Source organism: Pipistrellus kuhlii, unplaced genomic scaffold (assembly GCF_014108245.1).
Source record: "Pipistrellus kuhlii isolate mPipKuh1 unplaced genomic scaffold, mPipKuh1.p scaffold_m20_p_8, whole genome shotgun sequence".
Lineage (NCBI taxonomy): Eukaryota > Metazoa > Chordata > Mammalia > Chiroptera > Vespertilionidae > Pipistrellus > Pipistrellus kuhlii.
The window spans coordinates 50,595,266-50,617,087 of NW_023425584.1; the positions used below are offsets into that span (position 1 = coordinate 50,595,266).

A 21,822-nucleotide genomic window follows, 5' to 3' on the forward strand; every position below is an offset into this window, starting at 1 on the left:
GACCCTTGAGTCCACAGGCTCTATCCACTGAGCCAAACCAGGTAGGGCTCTATCAAGAATCTTAAGCTTAATATGGCTATAAATGAATTTCTCATCAATCTTCCATCCTAAACCTGTTCCTCTTTCCAGTGTGCTTCATCTCAATAAATAGTAATTCCATACTTCCAGGGCTCAATGGTTGAACCTCTACCTATGAACCAGAAGGTTACAGTTTGAAATCAATAAAACTATACTAATAATTTAAAAAATTCCTTAAAGTCACTCTCTAAACTCCTTAAAGTCACCTTCAACCAACCCATTAGCAAGTCCCATTGGCTCTATCTTTAAATGCCATCAGAGTGAGCCACTTCTTACCACATCTGAGCAAGGAACTGGTGTCTTAGTTACTTCCAATAAAGTTTATTTCTAACTAAATTGGAACCAACACAAAAAATCTATACTAATAAAAGGGTAATATGATAATTAGACCAGGAAACTTTCTGGATGTCCTTCCGGACAAAGCCATGGTGGTGGGGCTGAGGAAGAGGCGGTTAGGGGTGATTAGGCCAGGAGAGGAGGGCAGTTGGGTGTAATCAGGCCAGCGGGGGGAAGCGGAAGAGGATAGTTGGGGGCAATCAGGCCAGCAGAGGTGGCATTTGGGGGAGAGAAGGCTGGGAGGTGGGAGGGAGGGGGGAGAGGGCACAGTTGGGGGCGATCAGGCCATCAAGTGGCAGCAGTTGGAGGCAAGAAGGCCAGCAGAGGAGAAACAAGTGTAATAATCTGAGCAATAAAGATATAAATAAATAAATAAATAAATAAATAAATAAATAAATAGTTTTATTGCCCTAGTGCAGTGGTTGGTAAACTCACTTATCAACAAAGCCAAATATCAACAGTACAAAGATTAAAATTTCTTTTGAGAGCCAAATTTTTTAAAATTTAAACTTCTTCTAATGCCACTTCTTCAAAATAGACTCGCCCAGGCTGTGGTATTTTGTGGAAGAGCCACACTCAAGGGGCCAAAGAGCCACATGTGGCTCGGGAGCTACAGTTTGCTGACCACTGCCATAGCAGGTTTGGCTCAGTAGATAGAGAGTTGGCCTTAGGACCAAAGGGTTGCGGGTTTGATTTGTGGTCAAGGACATGTACTTTGGTTGTAGATTCAATCCCCGGCTGTGAACAAAGGGAAACCAATAGATGTGTTGCTCTTATATCAATGTTTCTTTCCTCACTCTCTCTCTCTTTCCTTCATCCCTCCTTTCTACTCTCGCTAAAAATAAATAAATAAATAAATAAATAAATAAATAAATAAATAAAAAGTCAATTGAAAAAATATCCTCATTCCTCCAGTGAGGATTTAAAAAAATAAAAATTAAAAAATAATAATAATAATAATTTAAAAAAAAAAAAAAAAAGGCCAGCAGGTGAGCAGTTAGGAGACAGTGGGATCGGGCCTAAACCAGCAGTTGAACATCCTCCAAGGGGTCCAAGATTGGAGAGGGTGCAAGACAGCCTGAGGAAAATCCCTAACCCAATGCATGAATTTTGTGCACCGGGCCACTAGTATATTTTATAAAGCATTAAACAAAAGAAGAGATTATATGAACAATCCAAGTAATATGTAAAGAATATTGATCAGTGACTTAGACTTGTCTAGAAATATAAAAGTCCAAAGATATAGGAGTACCACAGACTCTCAGAGTGACCAGAGTATCTGGTCAAATTTGGTTCCTTTGATAAATCAATAGAGCTTTGATGTTTTTGCAAATGTGACTAAATAGTTAAAATGGCTTGAATGCTATAAGTTAATTGGGATACCCACATAGATTGTACTAGGAATAAACCTTTTTCTTCAATTAAATGAGCAAGTCAAAAATCACAGGTTGCAATATTAATTTCAGAAAATAAATTGGTGACAAGTACTAAGAGAATTGTTATATATAACAAAAAGCACAGTGAGAGACAAAAAATAACCAGAATAAATGTATAAGCCACACATACACAAATAGGTTGCATAGAAGAACCACTATTAAAAAATGTATGGTGAAGGCGAGGGTCAACCAGATGTCCTGGCCCAGACTTGGTCTCTGGTAGCAGATTAGAGTGATTGGGTTGACCCGTTTTCTGTGCAGATGAGATGAGCAGTTGAAGACAAGGTGCTGGTGACTGGGTGGGGTGGAGCGGGGCCACAGAGTAAATAAAATGTTGCCAGAATTAAAAAAAAAAAAAAAAAAAAATGTATGGAGGAGCCCTGGGTGGTTGGCTCAGTTGATGGAGCATCGTCCCATACACCAAAAGGTTTCGGGTTTGATCCCTGATTGCTTATAACTGAACAAACCTTACCAAAACAATTACATTTCCCGTGATTCTATTATTTTTTTTTAATTATTCATGTGTATCTTTCAAACTTCCCAAGATAACAATAAGATGCTTTATGACTTCAATCAAACTGCCTCTACAGACCTAGTACCGTACAATTGAAAAAGAAAACAGAAAAAGCACAAAGAGGAATTCTGTAGTCCATCCTGTGCTGCACCACCTACATCCTCCTTCAGAACTGAAGCATTCATTCTCCTAGCAACCAGGAATGCTGGCTGCTAACAGTTCACAGCAAAGATTCTAAGAAATGCCAACAGAGCCACCTCACCCAAGGTAATGCACCCTGCCCCTTCTTGGAGGTAGCCTGCATTCAATCATGCAGAAGTCCCAGTGCCCAGACTTCTTGTCTCAGTTCAGGACATCTTTGAAGGGCCATCCCCAGCTCCAGAGAAACTTATGGAATGAGCTGAGGCCTTTTCTGAAAATGCCTTAGAGTTAAACTCTACCTCTGTCCAATCCTGCTCCACCTCCCCTTAAGGTGGTGATTCTGAGACCACTCCCAAGTAAACTTCTTGCACATAAATCTCTGCCTTAAAGTTTATTTTCCAAAAAATTTGACTTGTATATTTTGAGGCTAATACTGTATCAGAGGGGGGAAAGTTAGGAAAAATTAGCCAGGTGCTGGGTTAATTTTCTTTTTACCATATCTTTCTTTTGAAGAATTCTGCCCATTTTCCATTTTTGTTGCTAGAGGAAAAAGGTACTGTTCTTTCCAGTAGCTTCCAACTTACAGGGACAGGTAGCTACTGCAGCCACTCTCCCCCACCCAGCAGGCACCCAGCCCTCCCTACACAGCAAGGGGCACCTCAAGCCCCAGCTCCCCATCCTGGGTCCTTCCTGCTGCTGCATTTCTAAAATCTGGTCCCTTCAGTGCCTGGCTCCGGGTGAAGACCAAAGGAGAGGAAGGGGTACAGCAGAGGAATCCATCTAGGAGAAGCTGATCCTGCTCCTTCCTCTGGCTGCTCCCCAGCTGGGCTCTGCCTGGAAGCCTGAGTCCAGGAAGCAGGAAGTGCTAATCTGTGGACAGAGACATGAACCCTGCTGGCAGTGTCTTCCTGCTGTTCCTTGTGCTGGGTGAGACTCAGATAGCCTGGGAAGGTGAGAAGGAGAGGTTTTTTGGCTCAAGAAGTTATGGTGTGGAATAAGATGACATGTCACCCAATGGGATCTTATTTATATGAGTGTGCCCTGAGAAAGTCCTGAGAGGATACTATATGCCAGGCATCTTTCTAAGTATCTTAGATATAGCAGTAAATAAAAGAGATCCCTTCCCTCGTAGGGCTTAGACGCAATGAACTTATTGAATATGTAACTCATATAGCACTTTAGAAAGTAATAAATGCTACGCGAGGAAGGGGCATCAGGAGTGCAGGGACTGGTGGCCTGTTGTCATTTTAAATAGGGGAGTCAAGGAAGATTTCATTAAGAGGGACTCATTTGAACTAAGATTTGAAGGAGATGATTGATTTGGTTAAGAGGATCTAGGAAAAGAGCATTTCTAGCCTAGGGAACTGGAAATGTAAATGCTGTTCAGTGATTTCAGCATAAGCCTGTTCATTTATTTTTTTGGCCCCCAGTGATTTAAAAGTAGGATAGGCTGAGAGTAGCCGAAAGATAACAGGTAACAAAAAAGGAAGATATACAAATACTGCAAAATGCCAATTTAGTTAAACAGGACAAAAGAAATCAGCTTATAAACCACAAAAACACCTGAAAGCATCACTGTATATACAACCTAACATCTTGATATTCCTGATGACAGCCTTGAATCACCAAGTAAAAATTAAATTATCTCCCACATATGCTGCTAAAGAAGGAAGGTAGGTATGTAAAAATTACCAGGATTTCCCACTAATGGGTAAACATATACAAAAGTTTTGCCTTTAACACCAACCTGAGGCATTTAGTACGAGGAAAGCCTTCCTGTTCAGTGAATGTAGATACTGCGTTATCATTAATATTAATGATATGGTGTGTGCCTATCATAGGGTCTTGGCGACGCTCTTCTTCCAAAAAGAAAGATCTACAGTCAGGTGAGTGGTCTTTATTTGGGCCCAAAATTGCTGGGTTTGGAGCTGAATTAGGATGGCACGTGGAGCTTAGGGAGGACACAGGTTCTAGGGGTGGGAATTGTAAGATATAGAGAAAATGGGGACAATGGGACATCCAGATCATATTTCCTTCTCTCTTCTTTCTCTAGTGTGTGGACGTCCTAAATATTCAGGCCGTATTGTGGGTGGCCAAGATGCCGTTGAGGGGCACTGGCCTTGGCACGTCAGCCTGTACTTCGGCCAGACATACATCTGTGGAGGTTCCCTCATCAGCGACAGGTGGATACTGACAGCAGCACACTGCCTAAAAAGGTGAGTTCTAGGCTAATGGTTAGCACAGATAGAGTCTCAGTAAATATTTGAATGATTTCTTGACTGAACCAATAGACAAATGAAAGTGGCAAGATGAATAAGAAAAAGGAAACCCTAGGTATCTTGGACTAGGGACATGACAATGAGGTAGAAAAAGAAATAATGAAAATAGACACTGTATAAGAAACTTCTTTTGGTTGTTAATCCTCACCTGAGGATATTTTTCCACTGATTTTTAGAGTGAACAGAAGGAAGGAAGATAGACAAAGAGAGAAACATTGATGTGTGTGAGAGAGAGATTGATTGGTTGTACCCCAGCTGCACTGGAAATAGAACCAGCAACTGAGGCATGGAGCATGTGCCCTTGACCAGAATCAAACCCGTGACCCCTTTGGTCTGCAGGCCGATGCTCTTCCTGCTGAGCCAAACTGACTAGGGTGAGAAACGTTTCTTACTTTTTGCCAAATTACTTGCTAAACACCAGTCAGGGGATTTTGTCTTAAGCTTGTGGGTCATAAACACTGTCTGAGCCTTGAGTGAAATAAGGTGCCATATGGAAAGTAGCCCCTAGGGATTACTTGATATAAAACTAACATTACTAGCCAATAGCTAGTGAAGACTCCAAGCCTGCCATCATAAATGAGTCTGGAAACATCCTCCCTGAATCAAACTTTAAAGTTGACTACAGCTCACCTTGATCACAGCCTTGTGAAAGACTTTGAGTCAGAGGCACCCAGTAAGTCACACCTGATTCTTGGCCTATAGAAATTGTGAGATAAATGTATGTTTTAAGCCTCTAAGCTTTGTGGTAACTTGTTATTTGACCATAGATAATATATACAGAAATCAAAACAACATGACTTTTCAACAACACTGCAAGGTCAAAGAAAATAAAGAAATAACTTTAAAATACTGAGAGAAAATTATTTTCAATCTAGAATTCTACTTATATGCAAACCATCAATCATGTGAGGGACAGAAATAAGACATTTTCAAATATACAAAACAGCAAAAATATTACCTCTCATGCATATTTTATCAGGAAACCAAAGGAAAAAATGCTTTACCAAAATAAAGGGGGTGGGGGGGAGACAGGAAAACATGGGATCCAGAAAAAAAGATGATACGAAAATCCCAGGAAAATAATAAAAGTATCAAGATTGGAGCAAGAGGGCAGAGGGCTAAAAAAAAAAAAAAAAAAAAAAGGAGGAGGATGAGTATTGACATTAACATACTGAGAATTTTACATTTCAGGCAGAGTTTGGGAAGTGAATGATGAATTAATGATAGGTAATTAGAAAACTAAAGACAAAGAAGTAAGACTACATTATTAACTCTAGGACAAGCGCAAAAATTTTATAAGAAATGTATTCATAGGATCCATTATGGTCCAGTGGTGAATAATGTTTACAAGACACAAAAATACATTAAATATGGATCTAACACAAAATCATAATACTTGGTTAGGAATATGGTGAAAAGAAAGTGGGAGTTGGCAGTGATTGTTGGCTCAATCCGCACCTTTCACAATAGAAATACAGTATTCTATTAAGAAAATTAATAGCAATAAGTAGAGTTTCTTGAAAATACTAAGGAAAATATCTAAGAGTTGAAAAGTATTGTCTTTGGGTAAGGATTAATTGTGGGCAGTAGGGCAAAGAACTTTTGTATTTATTTATTTAATACATCTTATCAAATTATTTAACATTTCAAATTACATATATACATATCTAACTATATATAACAGGTGATTATACTTTGCTTTAAATTGTTATTAGAAATAAAGGTCTAGTGCTCAGAAATAAAAACTGGCAATAAAAAAGGCCAATGACTATTAAGCATACAGGTGATGGCTGAAACCATGGAGAACGGGAGAGGTGAACAAGAGAACCAGAGAAAAAATGCAGGACAAAATGCTGACCATAAGCATAGAAGAGGAGACCACAGAAACATTAGACAACAACAAAAAAGAGCAATCAGGGAGAGAGGGAGGAAGAAATGCAGACAAACTAACTCTAGTCAAGTTGGAAGCACCCTGGTTAATTCCAACTTTGCTATCCTTTCTCATGGGGTGTTAACTGCTTGCTACACCTTAGGCAGCTTGTTCTGACCCAGCTGTAACACATATGCATGCTTCACTTTTATTCTCCTCTTTCTCTTCCCCTTAGGACCTGGATGCCTTTCTTACATTATACTGTGTGGTTGGGAACGATGAAAATAGACTATTTAAATAGTGGTGTGAAACATTATGTGCTTAGAACAATTTTCCATCCCCAATCCCAAAATACAACTGCAGACATTGCCTTATTGAAACTGATCCCTAGAGTCACCTTCACTTCTTTTATCCTGCCCATCTGCCTGCCCAATGTCACAAAGCAGATGACAATTCCTGGCTCTTGCTGGGTGACTGGATGGGGACAAGTTCATGAAACTGAAGGTGAGCATGGGTAGAGAAAGGGGTTGTTTTATATGTTACCCTCTTATACCCATTCCAGAACACTCAGATTCTAGATACATTTTTACCAAAGTAAATATTTTTCAACAAAACCAGATCAACCTATTCATATTATTTGTAAGTCTTCAAATAAAATGTAATTTTTGACATTTATATTTCTATTTACTCATATCCTGTCTAGAGTCTAGCTTTAGCTGTGCAAGAGCAGATACTAAAACACATAATCACCTCTCTGAAACAGGTTAAAAAACTTGTTTTAAAGTTTGGAGAGAGTGTAGTGTTTTTAATTTGTTTTTAAAGTGTATTGTCAACTGTTTCCCAAGATGGGGTAAAGACAGGACAAGAAATGATCTGGGAGCAGGAAAGTAGGGAAGGTAAAAGTTTGAGAATATTCACATCCTTCCTTAATCAAAATATATCTGAATTTCTCTTTATTTGGAATGTCAAGAGTACCCCACATTGGCACATTAGATAAACCTCAAATAGAAATAATTTTGAATTATCTGTTGTTTTAGATTAAATGTTCCGAAAAAATTCTTCCACTAGCAAATATGAATGGAAAGTGATTATATTCTGCTTTTGGATTCCCATTCAGAAGTTTTGTACATCATGACTGAATACCGTCCCAGTACCTTTTCAAATTGCTTTTCCTTTAATTCATCTCTCTCTACAGGTACTGATTACGCTTCCACCCTCCAGGAAGCAGAAATACTCGTCATTGACCGCCAAACTTGTGAATATCTCTACAACCCACTCATCGCAGTAGCACCAGAATTAGAGACAATCATCAAGGAAGACATGATTTGTGCTGGTGAAAATCATAAAAGGGATAGCTGCAAGGTTAGGGTTTACTCTTTAAATTTTTAGCATAAAGTCTTTTTTTTTTCTTAATTTATCTTTATTGTTGAAAGTATTACAGATATCCTCTTCCCCCTGTTGGCCCAATCTAGCTCTCTCTCACCTTCTGCACACTATTGTCTGTGTCCATGAGTTATACATATGAGTTCTTTGGTTAATTTATTCTCATCCACCCCTACCTTCCCTCTGAAATTCAGTTTGTTCCTTGTTTATATGTCTCTGGATCTATTTTGTTTACTAGTTTATTTTGTTCATTAGATTCCTCATATGAGTAAGATCCTGTGATACTTACCTTTCTCTGACAGGCTTATTTTGCTTACCATAATACTTCCCAGGTCTTAATGTGGATCTAGGTATTTCTATCTGTAAACAACAGTGGATTAGGAATCAGGAGATAAAAATTCTGACAATAATTCTTGTGTTAGTCTGGACAAATCACTTAACCTTTTTCTAGGAATTTAATCTCTTCAACTGTTGACTTAGAGCATTTCTAACCATTGGTCGCTGGGTTTTTACAAACTCGTAAATTTTTCTAAATAGATTAAGAGGTTGATACAGAATTGGCAACTTTTTTATTTTTTCAAGTAATAAAATTTCATTCTACATTTAAAGATGTTATTCCTCTGTCTCCTGATCATAACTGTCTGGTGAAAAATTAGCCATCAGTTGTTTCTTCCTTTTCTGAGTGTGCCGTGTTTTGCTCTGGTTGCTTTCAATTTTCCTTCATATTTGTTTGTAAGGATTGTGATATTCTGTGTTTGGTTTTTGTTGTATTTATCCTGTTTGGCATTTGTTGAGTTGGGGTTTTTTTTTTTTTTTACTTTTTTTTAATTTTTTATCAAAACTTGAAAAGTTTTGCCGAAACCGGCTTGGCTCAGTGGTAAAGCGTCAGTCTGCGGACTGTAGGGTTCTGGGTTCGATTCCGATTAAGGGCATGTACCTTGGTTGCGGGCACATCTCCAGTGGGGGGGGTGCAAGAGGCAGCTGATCGATGATTCTCTCTCATCGATGTTTCTGACTCTCTATCCCTCTCTCTTCCTCTTTGTAAGAAATCAATATATTAAAAAAAAAAAAACTTGAGAAGTTTTCATTCAGGATTTCTTCAAATATTATTCTACCTCATTCCCCTTTTTTCCTCTTCTGATTAAAACCACAAATTTATAACTTTCACCTTTTGATATTTTCACACAGGTCCTTGAACCTGTTCATTTTATTTTTCTCCTTTTCAGTTCTTTAGATACTTTTAAATTAATCCATATTCAAGATCATTGTCTCTTTCCACTGTCACCTATATTTTCTTGTTAAGTTCATCTAGTGAAATTTTACAAATATTTTATTTTTCAGTTCTAAAATGACTATTAGAACTGAAAAATAAAATTTTTTATTTTTTATTTTTCCCCCTCTCAAAGGCACAGGTGAGCACACACACACATATACACACACTACACTTTTCTATATCTCTACCAAGAGATTTTCTATCTATATATTCATTATGTAACTCAAATAATGAAACATGACTTCACATTCACTCGGATGGCTACAATCAAGATAGATAATGACAAGAGTTGATAAGAATCTGGAAAAATTGGAACCTTCATACACCTAGTAAAATGGTACAGCTGCTTTGGAAAATTGTCAAGTAGTTCCTCAAAAGGTTAAATATAGAGTTACCACATGACCCAGGAATTCCACTCTTAGGTATACACACAAGAGAAATAAAAACATGTTTATAAAAAACTTGTAAATAAATGTTCATAATAGCATAATTCATAATAGCCAAAAAGTGAAACAACTCAAATGTCTACCAACTGATGGCTAGATCAGTGTTTTTCAACCTTTTTTGGGCAAAGGCACACTTGTTTCATGAAAAAAATCACGAGGCACACCACCATTAGAAAATGTTAAAAAATTTAACTCTGTGCCTATATTGACTATATATAAAGTAATTCTCTTGAATAGGAATCAAATAAACACAAAGAAAGTATTTTATAATTACTTTATTATGAAATATTAAGTAAACAAAATAGTGAAAAATTATAAAATTCTTGTCTTGTCTGCACCTACGGCACACCAGGCAACATCTCGCGGCACACTAGTGTGCCGCGGAACAGCGGTTGAAAAACGCTGGACTAGATGAACAAAATGTGGTATATCTATATAATGGGATATTATTCAGCCATTAAAAGGAATTGAGTACGAATACATGCTACAACATAGATGAACCTTAAAAAGAATATGCCTAACGAAAGAAATAAAATACAAAAGGTCACATATTATTCCATTTATACAGAATGTGCAAATCCATAAGGCACAAAGTAGATTACTGGTGTTGGTCTAGAGTTGGGAGAGGTGGGAGGAAATGAGGATGACTGCTGATGGGTATAGGTGATGAAAATATTCTAAAATGTGTCATGGTGATGGTTGAGCAACATTGTAAATATATTAAAAACCCACTGACTTGTATACTTTAAATGGGTGAATTGTATGGTTGTGAATTATAACAAAGGCTGTTACAAAAAGGAAAAAAGGAAAATTAAAGACATATTACCAACTATTTACTTATTACTATCATTTTATAAGAGAAAGGATTGACACTAAAAAAGGCAATAAGAACCTAAGAACATAATAATAAGGGCAGTACATTAAATAACTTCAGTGAGCCGAAACTGGTTTGGCTCAGTGGTAGAGCGTCGGTCTGCGGACTGAAGGGTCCCGGGTTCGATTCCGGTCAAGGGCATGTACCTGGGTTGCGGGCACATCCCCAGTAGGGGGTGTGCAAGAGGCAGCTGGTCGATGTTTCTCTCTCATTGACGTTTCTAGCTCTCTATCTCTCTCCCTTCCTCTCTGTAAAAAATTAATAAAATATATTTAATATAAATAAATAAATAAATAAATAACTTTAGTGAAAAAACTTATCACATGAATTTTCTACCACAATATTTTGAAACTACTGATATACCAATTTCAAATTCTATAACTCTAAAATTTCTGTGATTTCCTGCCTAATACTGTGGGATGCACAGCTCCTTCTAGAGTTCTGTAGCTTCACAGCCTCCAATGCCCCATCCTAAGGAACTCTCCACCTCCTGTGACCACATTCCTATTCATGGTCTTTTTCAGTATGCTCATGACCTTTATCTCTTCCTTAGGGTGATTCTGGAGGGCCTCTGTCATGTCATATTGATGGTGTATGGACCCAGATAGGGCTGGTAAGCTGGGGAGAAAGATGTGCTAAATCTCTTCCTGGAGTTTACACCAATGTGACCTACTATCAAAAATGGATCCAAGCCACTATATCAAGAGCTGAAGTTTGGGGGCCAATAATCTGGACTTATCTGATTTATTGTTCCCTGCTTTGCTGTTCTCTTTGGCTCTCCTGGGACCCTCCTGTGCGCCTTTGGGCCTAACATCTTACCAAGAGAGTACACAGTGAAGCTAAAGCCTCGGAAGAGAAAGCATGAAGAATAAGTCCCAGTACAAAGAATGCACAGAACAGTCACTAGGAACTCAGGATAACTTTATTAAAATGATTATAAATAATTCTGTTTCTGAAGTTCTTGATTCTGAAGTATGGTTTAGTGGCTTGAATGTGAACAGCTGAGAAATAGGGTTGCTACTTCTGTGCACGGCATTCTTTGGGCAAGAAGGATGCCTTCTGTGAATAAGTATTTATGGAAATAAATGAAATGGCTACTGGAGAAGAAGGGAAAAAAAAAGTGTCTGTGAAGGCAAAAGGGAAAGTCCTCAAGGAAATAAATTAAGGTTTTACTTCCTGCCCATGGGCTGCATTATGGGCTTCTAATGGGTCTATTATTTCTTATCTTCACTACTGTCCTATGTTTCCCTTCTGTAGCAAGGGTTCTAGTAAGAAATACATTTATGTGGTTCAGCTCTGGAATTTTTAGAAATTTTTACACTTTGAAATACCAATATAACATACTGCCAAAAATGGATTAATGCCATGGTTACAAGAGCTGAAATCTTGGGTTTCAATAACCTGGACTGATCCAGGTAAATAACAATTGTTTAGTAAAGTAGTTTAAATGTTTATAAGAAAAATGTTATATTCCTTATTTAACTAACATCCTTCTTTTGTTAAACAATCACATGATTTATACTACCGTGTTTCCCCGAAAATAAGACATCCTCCGAAAATAAGACCTACTTACAGATTTCCTTCTGAGTGAAATATAAGGCATCCCCCGAAAATAAGGCCCCCCCCAGGCTAAACATGAGAGATTTGGTCCACTGATTCTGAAAGAAATGAAGTCACAAGAAATTCACCAGGAAATTCAGGAATTGGATTGTTATGATGATGTTCCAGAAGATGATGACATAATTGTCATTGAATAAATGAGTAAATTCTTGATACTGTAGGATTCACAGTTTGTCTGGTTTGTGTTGACAACTACCGTACTACCGTACCGTATACAAGTAATAAATTTCCTTTATTTTCATTTAACAATAAATGTGTACCGTATTCTTCTTCATGGAAAAATAAGACATCCCCTGAAAATAAGACCTAGTGCATCTTTGGGAGCAAAAATTAATATAAGACACTGTCTTCTTTTCAGGAAAGCAGGGTATGTCCTTCTCTGCCTAGGCTTCCAGGAGATCAGAGCTAAGTTTTAAACTTAAGCTCTGTCATCATTTTTATCCTAGATTATCCTATCTAATAAAAGAGTAATATGAAGATTACTCCAACACACAAGATGGCTGCCCCCATGTGGTCAAAGATCCTGCCCCCATGTGGACACAAGATGGCCACCACAAGATGGCCAGCAGGGGAGGGCAGTTGAGAGGGACCAGGCTTGCAAGGGAGGGTAGTTGGAGGTGACAAGCCTGCAGGGGAAGGCAGTTAGGGGTGACCAGTCTGGCAGAGGAGGGAAGTTGGGGGCAAACAGGCAGGCAGGGGAGCAGTTAGACATCAAACAGGCTGGCAGGGGAGTGGTTAGGGGGTGATCAGGCTGGCAGACAGAAGAGGTTAGAGGCAATCAGGAAGGCAGGCAGGCGAGCAGTTGGGAGCCAGCAGTCCTGTATTGTGAGAGGGATGTCTGACCGGAATCGGGCCCAAAGGGACAGTGGGACATTCCACGAGGGATCCCAGATTGGAGAGGGTGCAGGCTGGGCAGAGGGACACCACCCCCATGCATGAATTTCGTGCACCTGGCCTCTAGTCTGGTATAATTCCATTCATATTGTATTTGCCAGCGTATAAGACGACTTTTGAAACGAAAAAAAGCCTGCTCAGATTGGCCAGAGTCAGAGAGGCGGTTTATTAAAAAAAGAACTGGTGTTGCCTTGGAAGTGGGAGGTAGTCTTATACAGCGAATATAGGCCTAAACCTATGTTTTAACTGTAAAATTAGGGGGTCATCTTATGCGCCAGAAAATACGGTACCCCTTTTTACTTAAAGCATTTCTCATTTGAATAAACTTAAATTTTATCACATCTGTATAAGTTAATTTTTAAAAATATTTTTTGGGATAAATATTTAAAAGAAGTGAGGTTAGGTTTGGAAACATAAAATCTTTTCTAACCCCTGCACTCACCTCTCATCTGGTCTGCCACAATAGCCTGCTAACTGGAAGTAACACCTCCTTTCCCTCATTTATACCTATGCTTAACTCCATTTATTTTTTTCAGTATTCAGGCTGTTTTTAAAATAAAGGTATGTTTTTATACTTTTCTTCCCCTTTCCCCTGCTTACAGCACTTGAACTGCATCCATGCCACTGCTCCTTAACAAGACCCACCAAACCCTGTAGCATTTGACCCCAGAGGATGCCTCATTCAGCATCATTCCATCCTGCTCTACATGCTTTCACTTCTTCAAATACTCCAAGCTCCCTCTTGGCACTGGGCTTTTTAATTGATTTCAGATTGGAAGGGGGAGGGAAAGAGATAAAAATATCAATGATGAAAGAGAATAATTGACAGGCTGCCTTCTGCATGCCCCCTACTGGGGATCCAGCCCACAACCTGGGCACGTGCCCTCGATCAGAATGAAACTCAGGACCCTTCAGTCTGCAGGCCAATACTCTATCCACTAAGTCAAAGCAGCCAAGGCAGTGCTGGACTTTTGCATCTGATAGTCTCTCTTTCCTGCTGCCTTTGCCTATTTAATTCTTATTGTGCCTTCAGATCTCACTTCACCCTTCACTTCGTCAAGGAGGCTGTCCCTGCTCTCCTGACCAGAACAAATCCCCTAATATATATTCTCACGGCATTATTGAGCACTCCTTCATAGGACTCAACACAGCTTTAACATTTGTTTGTATAATCTTTTATTTAATGTATGTATGTCTTAACAAAATCTATGTATGGTCCATGAGAGACATAAATTTGTTTTTGCCAATCACTATATCCCAATCTTAATAAATATTTGCTACATGAATGAGTGAATGAATGAATAACACTCAAACCTCTTTGTCTCCCCAACTGAGAACCTGGGGGTTTTATTTATTGGAGGTGACCCAGAACCTGGCATAGTGTCTTATACAATAGGTTTTCAAATATTAAATTAAAAAATGAAAAAAAAAATGTTTCAGCCTAGTCTCTCCAACCATAACAAACAAATGAGAGAAGAGTACAAAAAGCAAGTAAATGGAAAGGTTTCTCAGAAGCAAGAATTGATGTTAAGCAAACTCTAGAATGACATGGAAGGCAAAGCAAAATGGCAATTGAAAGAAAAGAACAAGAGAAAGAAAGGAGGGGTTTGAAGAGAGGACAGATTAAAATGACAATCCAGAGACCAACAAATGTTTGAGTCAGAAGGACACAACAACAGGACATAAAGAAAGCCAAATATTTCTGCCTATCATTCCCTAGACCTTAGGAACAAATGTTTCACAGCATGGCAAGTAGCAAATTTTTTCTCAGGAACCTAGAGTTGAAATTCAAGTTTTTTCAAGGAAGGAACCCATTTAAGTGGGAAGAAGGGGATATTGAAAGAAGAGGACCATGTGACATCATTGTCCTGGCTATTACTGGTTGGATGTATCAGAATGAGCATCTGACTTAATAGCTGATCAGAGGGTGGTGAGGCAGTTGGTCTAGCATCTTTCTCAACAGATGTACTCAATACTTGACAACCCAACAGATCCCTTCTCCTGGGAAGTCTGAAGATTAGTATACATTCAACAGTATTAAGTGCCCACAATGATCCAGGCATCATTCCAGGCATTAAGGATACTGCAGTACACAAAACACATCAAGCCTGTCTTCAAGGAGTTTACATTCATTCCAGTGGGGGAGGAACAATATAACCAAATACAAAGTAAATGTTTATTATAATGTCATATATAGGAAAATATGATAAAGAAAAATAAAACAGAAGCAGCAAATAGAGAGTGTCAGAGTGAGAGATTCCACTTTAGATTAAATGGTCAGAGAAGTTTCTCCAAGAAAGTGACATTTCAAAGAGGCCTGCATAAAGGAGGGAAGCAAAAACAAACAAACACCCTGAGGAAGAACATTCCAGATAGGGAGAACAGCAAGTACAAAGGTTCTGAGGTGCAAGTATGCTTAGTGTATATAAGGAAGAATAAAGAAGTCAATGTTGGCACATTGTGAGCACAGGGGGAGAGGGATAGGAACTGAGATCAGAGAGGGAGCCAAGCCTCTCAAAGAAGGAACTAGCAGGTGATGCAGAGCCTGGTAGGCCTCAGTAAGAACTCCGAATTTCATTCTTATGAGAAGACACTGGAGGGATGAGGACAGAGGAATGATGAAAGAATAGAACAGAAAATTGCCATACCATGCTCATGGGATTATGTCGAGTCCATGAGGGGGCTAGAATGATGGAGAGGGTAGATGATGATAGCAGAGTTAAACAGGCTGAATAGAGAATGAGAATCAGGGGGAAATACTCTAAACCAATGTGCTAATGAGGAAAACACTAGAAGGCTATGATACCCTAAACATCAGTAAGGAAGGTTTGATTCTATGGAACTATTTGCTATTTTTTGTCTATTCTTCCTAATCCCTTAGAATAAGGCTCCATTAATGGATGTGAAGGAAAACAGAAGCCCATTCTTCCTTCCATCTACTCTATAATTCATCACTAAGACACCTACCTTACTTTCTATTTGTTTTTTCCTCATACTCAGACCAATATTCTTCTCATTCCTTCATTTTATTTCCACCTCCAGGCCTTATTTTATCAGTTCCCTGTACCTGGAACACCTCTTATACACCTCTATCCATTTATTTCTTTCCATTGACTGGAAACACATCGAAAGAACCACAGAAAATGGTTTTTTAAATTAACGGGGAATGGGTGAACTAGAGTATGTGAATTATATCTCAATAAAGCTGCTTTTTAAAAAATGAACAGGGAAGTGTTTCTCCAGCTTAAAAAACAAACGACGAGGCTGTGATGTATTTAGGACTCTCTGAAGATCTTCTAAATAATTCATGTGATTATCTTTGTTAAAAAGCTCAAACTAATTACATACATTTTCTGTTTTAATTGCTACAGCACAAGATGTAAAGTTTAACCCAATTAATGAGATAAAGCACCTGGTAGCTTTATTACTGATAATGAATTTAGTCAATGACACCACAAACTGACCAAATGAGGAAATAAATAGAAGTATCTTTACATTTTATTTGAAAGGGGACTCAACAGCATTTCTGCCTTAAATGTCAATTTTAATTTGCAAAATACTTTATTCTTTCGAATATCTGATTTAATTTGCTCCAATTTTCATTTTCATACCTTGAGGAATTTTAATTAAGGTGGAATTTGCTAAGGTCACATTTAACATAAAAGCTATATGTACTAAGGCTGCTGAAAACCAACCTCAATTTTCTTCCCTAAAGGTGGGGAAAGTTATATAGTTATTTCTAGATCTTCTATCATATAAAAAAGAAATTATTTCAAGTGATCACCCATTTTCCACTTTATTTCACTAAATTGTAAAGACATCCCCCAAATGACAGAACATTACTGAAAAAGGATTCAGAATAAAATGTAAAAGTTATATTTTGATATTATTTCAACAATGAGTATTTTGTTTTTTCATATGTTTGACTTCATTCTGAAATGACAGTATCTGACTATGTATAATTTATTTGCATTCTAGAAATCAACTGTTTCAGAATTTTGTTAAACATGTTCCATCTTCAGGAAGGGGAGAAAGAATGCGTCATTCAGTATAACTAGAGATTACATCAATTTTATGTCCCACTTTATTTTTATTTTTTATTTTTTAAATATATTTTTTTTTATTGATTTTGTACAGAGAGGAAGGGAGAGAGATAGAGAGTTAGAAACATCGACGAGAGAGAGTCATCGATCAGCTGCCTCTTGCACACCCCCACTGGGGATATGCCCGCAACCAAGGTACATGCCCTTGACCGGAATCGAACCCGGGACCCTTCAGTCCCCAAGCCGACGCTCCATCCATTGAGCCAAACCGGTCCCGGCTTATGTCCCACTTTAATAACTGAGAGAAAACGATCACTGTCATAAGAATAAAGACAATTGAAATCTTTAATGGAAAATTTGAATTGCTTTTCAGGATAATTATTCTCAGCCAACCCAAATTCTTTTTATAGCATATTCTACCATGTAAATCTTCACTTCCCATCCTCATGTGGTTAGAATAAAGTGATTGGGGTGTAATCCTGTGGCACTCGGTGCCATGCTCTGACACCTAGACCACACTGCCTTGTACCATAAATTAGCTATGAATACCCAAGAGTGAAAGAACAGGATAGGATGAGGGCCTAAGGATCCAAAATGCTAAAGTCACTCTGATTTTAGTGGAAATTAATGAGAACATATTCTAGATACAGTTGATAGAGTCCAGATACAGTTGGTAGATTTTAGAAGCAGCAGAACTGAAATTACAGTTTGACTGGATTTGTACTGACTTGATGGATTGGATGTGGGTAGTAGAAGTGAGGGTGGTAATTGGGATTAGGAGTTTGGTAAAGATAAGAATTTAAAAAGAGAAATCAAGAATGACTCCCAGATTGCTGGTCTGAGATTGGTCATATTACTAAATGAAATGAGGAAGGCTGGAGGAGAAACAGATTTGTTGGGCTATCAAATCCAATGTAGGCTGAATACTGGCCTCAAAGATATCCATGTCATAATCCCCAGAACCTGTGAATATGTTACTTTACCTGGTAAAATAATCTTTGCCCATATGATTAAGTTAGTATCTTGAGATGGGAAGATTATACTGAATAATTTGGATATGTTTCGTTAATTCCAAATATTCTTGTAAAGATTGCAGGAAACTGAAATGCTTATGAGACTATTCAGAAAGTGTAAGGATGGGAGCAGAAATAAGAGAGGAGGGAAGACACTGTGCTGCTGGCTTTGAGGATGAAGCAAGGAGCCATAAGCCAAAAAGTATAGCTGGCCTCTAGAAGTTAAAAATGGCAAAGATGTGGCCGGTACCGGTTTGGCTCAGTGGATAGAGCATTGGCCCGCAGACTGAAAGGTCCCGGGTTCGATTCCGGGCAAGGGCATGTACCTTGATTGGGGCCACATCCCCAGTAGGGGGTGTGCAAGAAGCAGCTGATCAATGATTCTCTCTCATCGATGTTTCTTCCTCTCTGTGAAAAATCAATAAAATATATTTTTTAAAAAAATGGCAAAGATGTGATTCTCCCCTAGAGCTTAGGGATGGAATGCAGCCCTACAAACAACTTGATTTTAGTCCAGTGAAACTGATTTTAGACTTTTGACCTCCAGAACTGTAGGAAAATAAATTCATGTTGTTTAAAGCCATTAGATGTGGAGTAATTTGTTACAGCAGCAACAAGAAACTAATACATAAATGTTAAATTTGAGATGCCTATTAGATATCCAAGTAGATACGCTGAGTAGACAGACTGGGGAAAAAAAAAAAAAAATATATATATATATATATATATATATCCCTAATATGCAAATTGACTGAATGGCAGAACAACCAGTCACTACGATGTGCACTAACCACCAGGGACAGACACTCAACACAGGAGCTGCCCCAAGCCTGCAGGCCTTGAACAGTGCCAGCAGCAGGGGGAGGGGCTGACAAGTGGGCAGCGCCAGGCCAGCCAAGGTGGGTGTGAGCAGGGACTCCCTGATGGCCCCCCCAGTCACCCCACAGATTGGCTCTGATAGCCAGCCAGGCCTAGGGACCTTACCCGTGCATAAATTTCATGCACTGGGCATCCAGTAGAGAAATAAAATCAGAAGAATCTGTTTGAAGTATAAATCCTCATCCCCATAAATCAACATCCCAAAAAAGCACTCATGTACACGTACATTTGTTATGTAATTTCAAGATGTTCAAGAATCCTATATTCATAGAGCCTCCAGAATACTACAAGTAATCACAAAGCAGCCTGTTCTAACCCTGACAAGGAGATTGCTTTCTCTATAAGGAGGAGGAAACCAAGTAACTTTCCATTAAAAAAAAAAAAAAAAAAATCTTTAAAATTTCCCCCAATTCTGCTTTATGAAAAAACATCAAAATGTTACAGAAATATCTAACACAGAAAGTTCAAATGCCCGTGTAACTGCTTGTTCACACACCCTCATGCTTAAGAATGTGTCAATATGCCTCTGACTCCTTTTTAAATGTTTATACAGATGTATAGTTTTTTTATACTTGCCTTTTTAAATGGAGCTTGCTTTTTAAAATTAGCTTGTAATAACAGAAAACTGTCATTGCAACTGAAAAGCTTCCGAGTTGAAAGACCTTTGATTAATTTTATTAAAAATTCCATGTAATTAGCCTACACACACACACACACACACAAAAAGACAGCAGTTGGTTGATCAAAGAAAGTTTGTGTCAATGAATTTTAAACTATGAAAACATTTGGCCTTAAAAATTAAAAGTACTAGAGCATTTTCAAAGGCAAGAATCTTGGGTTTTCGAAGAAACTTCCTACCCATCCCCCTAGGTTCAATGAAGCTCTTTTTATTTCTAACACACAGAGCTAACATGAAAGGCGATAGTTTGGGGTTTTTTTTAATGCATTTGTTTCATATTCTTTTCGTCCAGACACTACTGAGTTGGTATACAATGAAAAATATGTTAGCTCACTTAGAGGCCCAAAGAACTAGTTCCAAATTGAGCACAGCCAAACCTTTCTAAGAAGGAATAATCCACTGAACATCAACATGGAAGCATCCTATTGTTGGAATATGGTCAACACTGCTCAGTCAGCTGTGCTCAATTTTTTTCATCAAATGTTGGAGTCTCTATAAGTGAAAAACATCTATCAAATACTGTGTGAGTTCAAAAAATATGCTGTAGAAAAAAATCTTTCTAGAAAATGATTATGTTTTTACAACTATCAATATAAAAGTAAACTAAGCATAACAGGACAGACTTGGCTATTCCCAGAAGAAAAATAAAGAGAAAATGGTGAAAGCCCATGTTAAATTTGAGCTTTAAGGTTTGAATGCAGAGAAATAACACAATCCGTTTGCATTTTAGAAAAATCACTTTGGTGGTTGTGCAGAGAATGAATTACAGAGAAACAATTCAGAAGTTAGAAAGGCTAGTTATAAGACTGTTGCAAATGGTGATAGAAGCCCACACCAGGTAGCAATGAGAATGGAGAGAAGAGATTCAAGAGCCACAAAGGAGGTAGATCCAACAGAATACGGCAACTGACTAATTACATGTAAGTACTCAAGGTTGAGGGAGAAAGTTAAGAATTTCACCCAGGTTTCTTGCTTAGGCAACTTAAGGTATGTCATTCAGTGAGATATGAAACCTTAGAGAAGATAGCTTAGGGATAAGAAATGTAAATTAAGACATCAAGAATCTATGAAAAAGAAATCCAAACAGACACATTTCAATCTTACATTGTACATTTGTTAAATAAGCAAGTTGAGAGAATTAGAATATATTCCAAAAGCTTAACTTTTCCAAATTCTAATTACTTACTAGTTGCACAGAATTTGTGAAAAATAATACATACACATAAGGCCCTGGCTAAGAAGCTCAGTTGGTTAGAGTGTCATCACAATATATCAAGGTTGCAGATTCAATCCCCATCAGGATACAAAAACAAAAACAAAAACAAAACAAAAAACCAACCAACCAACAAATACATAAATAAGTAGAACAGCAAATCAATATTTCCCTCTCTCTAAAATCAATAAATTTAAAGCACACACACATTAGTTTCAGTCTGCTCACATTAGTGAACCTCTTAAGGATGTTGTATTAGATATTGTTGTATCAATAGTTCATTGTCCTCGCAGTGGAAGGACTATCCACTTACTTGAGGTGCCAGGTGAATTGCAGGACATTCTGCAAAGCAGGATTACGCTTCCCTGCATCACTAACATAAATCTGACCAAACGTGTAAGAGTATAAGTTATATATGTTTAGTCTTAAAAGCTGGCACATGATTTGTTCATTGCTCTTATTCCCAGATAGTGTGAACCCTAAGAAGACACCTAAGAGACTAAGAAGGACTCCTAGTGGCTCAAATTAAACAAAAACCAAAACAGGACCTAGCAGCCATTTCAACACGGGGGTCTTATACACAAACTGCACTTCAAGGAGAAGCCTGCACTTAACTACCTGCAGACAAGGAACTGCCTGCACCCACTGTTTCTACCACCTGAGCCAGCCCTTATAAAGAAGTTCCTAGAATCCTATTTCAACCAATAGGACTGAGGCTTTCCCCATCTGATCAGAGCTGCACAGCTCTGACCAACCAGCGTGGCTCTATTCTGACCAATCAGGACAGTGCCGTCATTTGCATAGGACAGACCAATCAGGGACCAGGGCAGGTACTTCTGTTCATATAAGCC

General features: G+C 38.3%; 2 protein-coding genes across 2 annotated transcripts in view; one reads left to right on the forward strand and one right to left on the reverse strand.

Annotated features, from left to right (window-relative positions):
* Nucleotides 1-21,822, reverse strand: part of SH3D19 (SH3 domain containing 19) — a 140,594-nt gene that overhangs the window by 105,042 nt on the left and 13,730 nt on the right.
* On the forward strand, nucleotides 3,390-20,668 carry PRSS48 (serine protease 48). The gene is made up of 7 exons (XM_045576696.1): nucleotides 3,390-3,456; nucleotides 4,347-4,391; nucleotides 4,559-4,721; nucleotides 6,890-7,158; nucleotides 7,850-8,016; nucleotides 11,184-11,243; nucleotides 20,489-20,668. The coding sequence occupies exons 1-7, from the start codon at nucleotides 3,390-3,392 to the stop codon at nucleotides 20,666-20,668; spliced, it is 951 nt and encodes a 316-aa protein (XP_045432652.1).

Bases quoted from the DNA above. Each gene is read 5' to 3' on its own strand.
- PRSS48 (XM_045576696.1), top strand. From the start codon at position 3,390: ATGAACCCTGCTGGCAGTGTCTTCCTGCTGTTCCTTGTGCTGGGTGAG. The intron at 4,392-4,558 runs GTGAGTGGTCTT...TTCTTTCTCTAG, and splicing joins AAAGAAAGATCTACAGTCAG to TGTGTGGACGTCCTAAATAT. The intron at 4,722-6,889 runs GTGAGTTCTAGG...TCTTCCCCTTAG, and splicing joins GCAGCACACTGCCTAAAAAG to GACCTGGATGCCTTTCTTAC.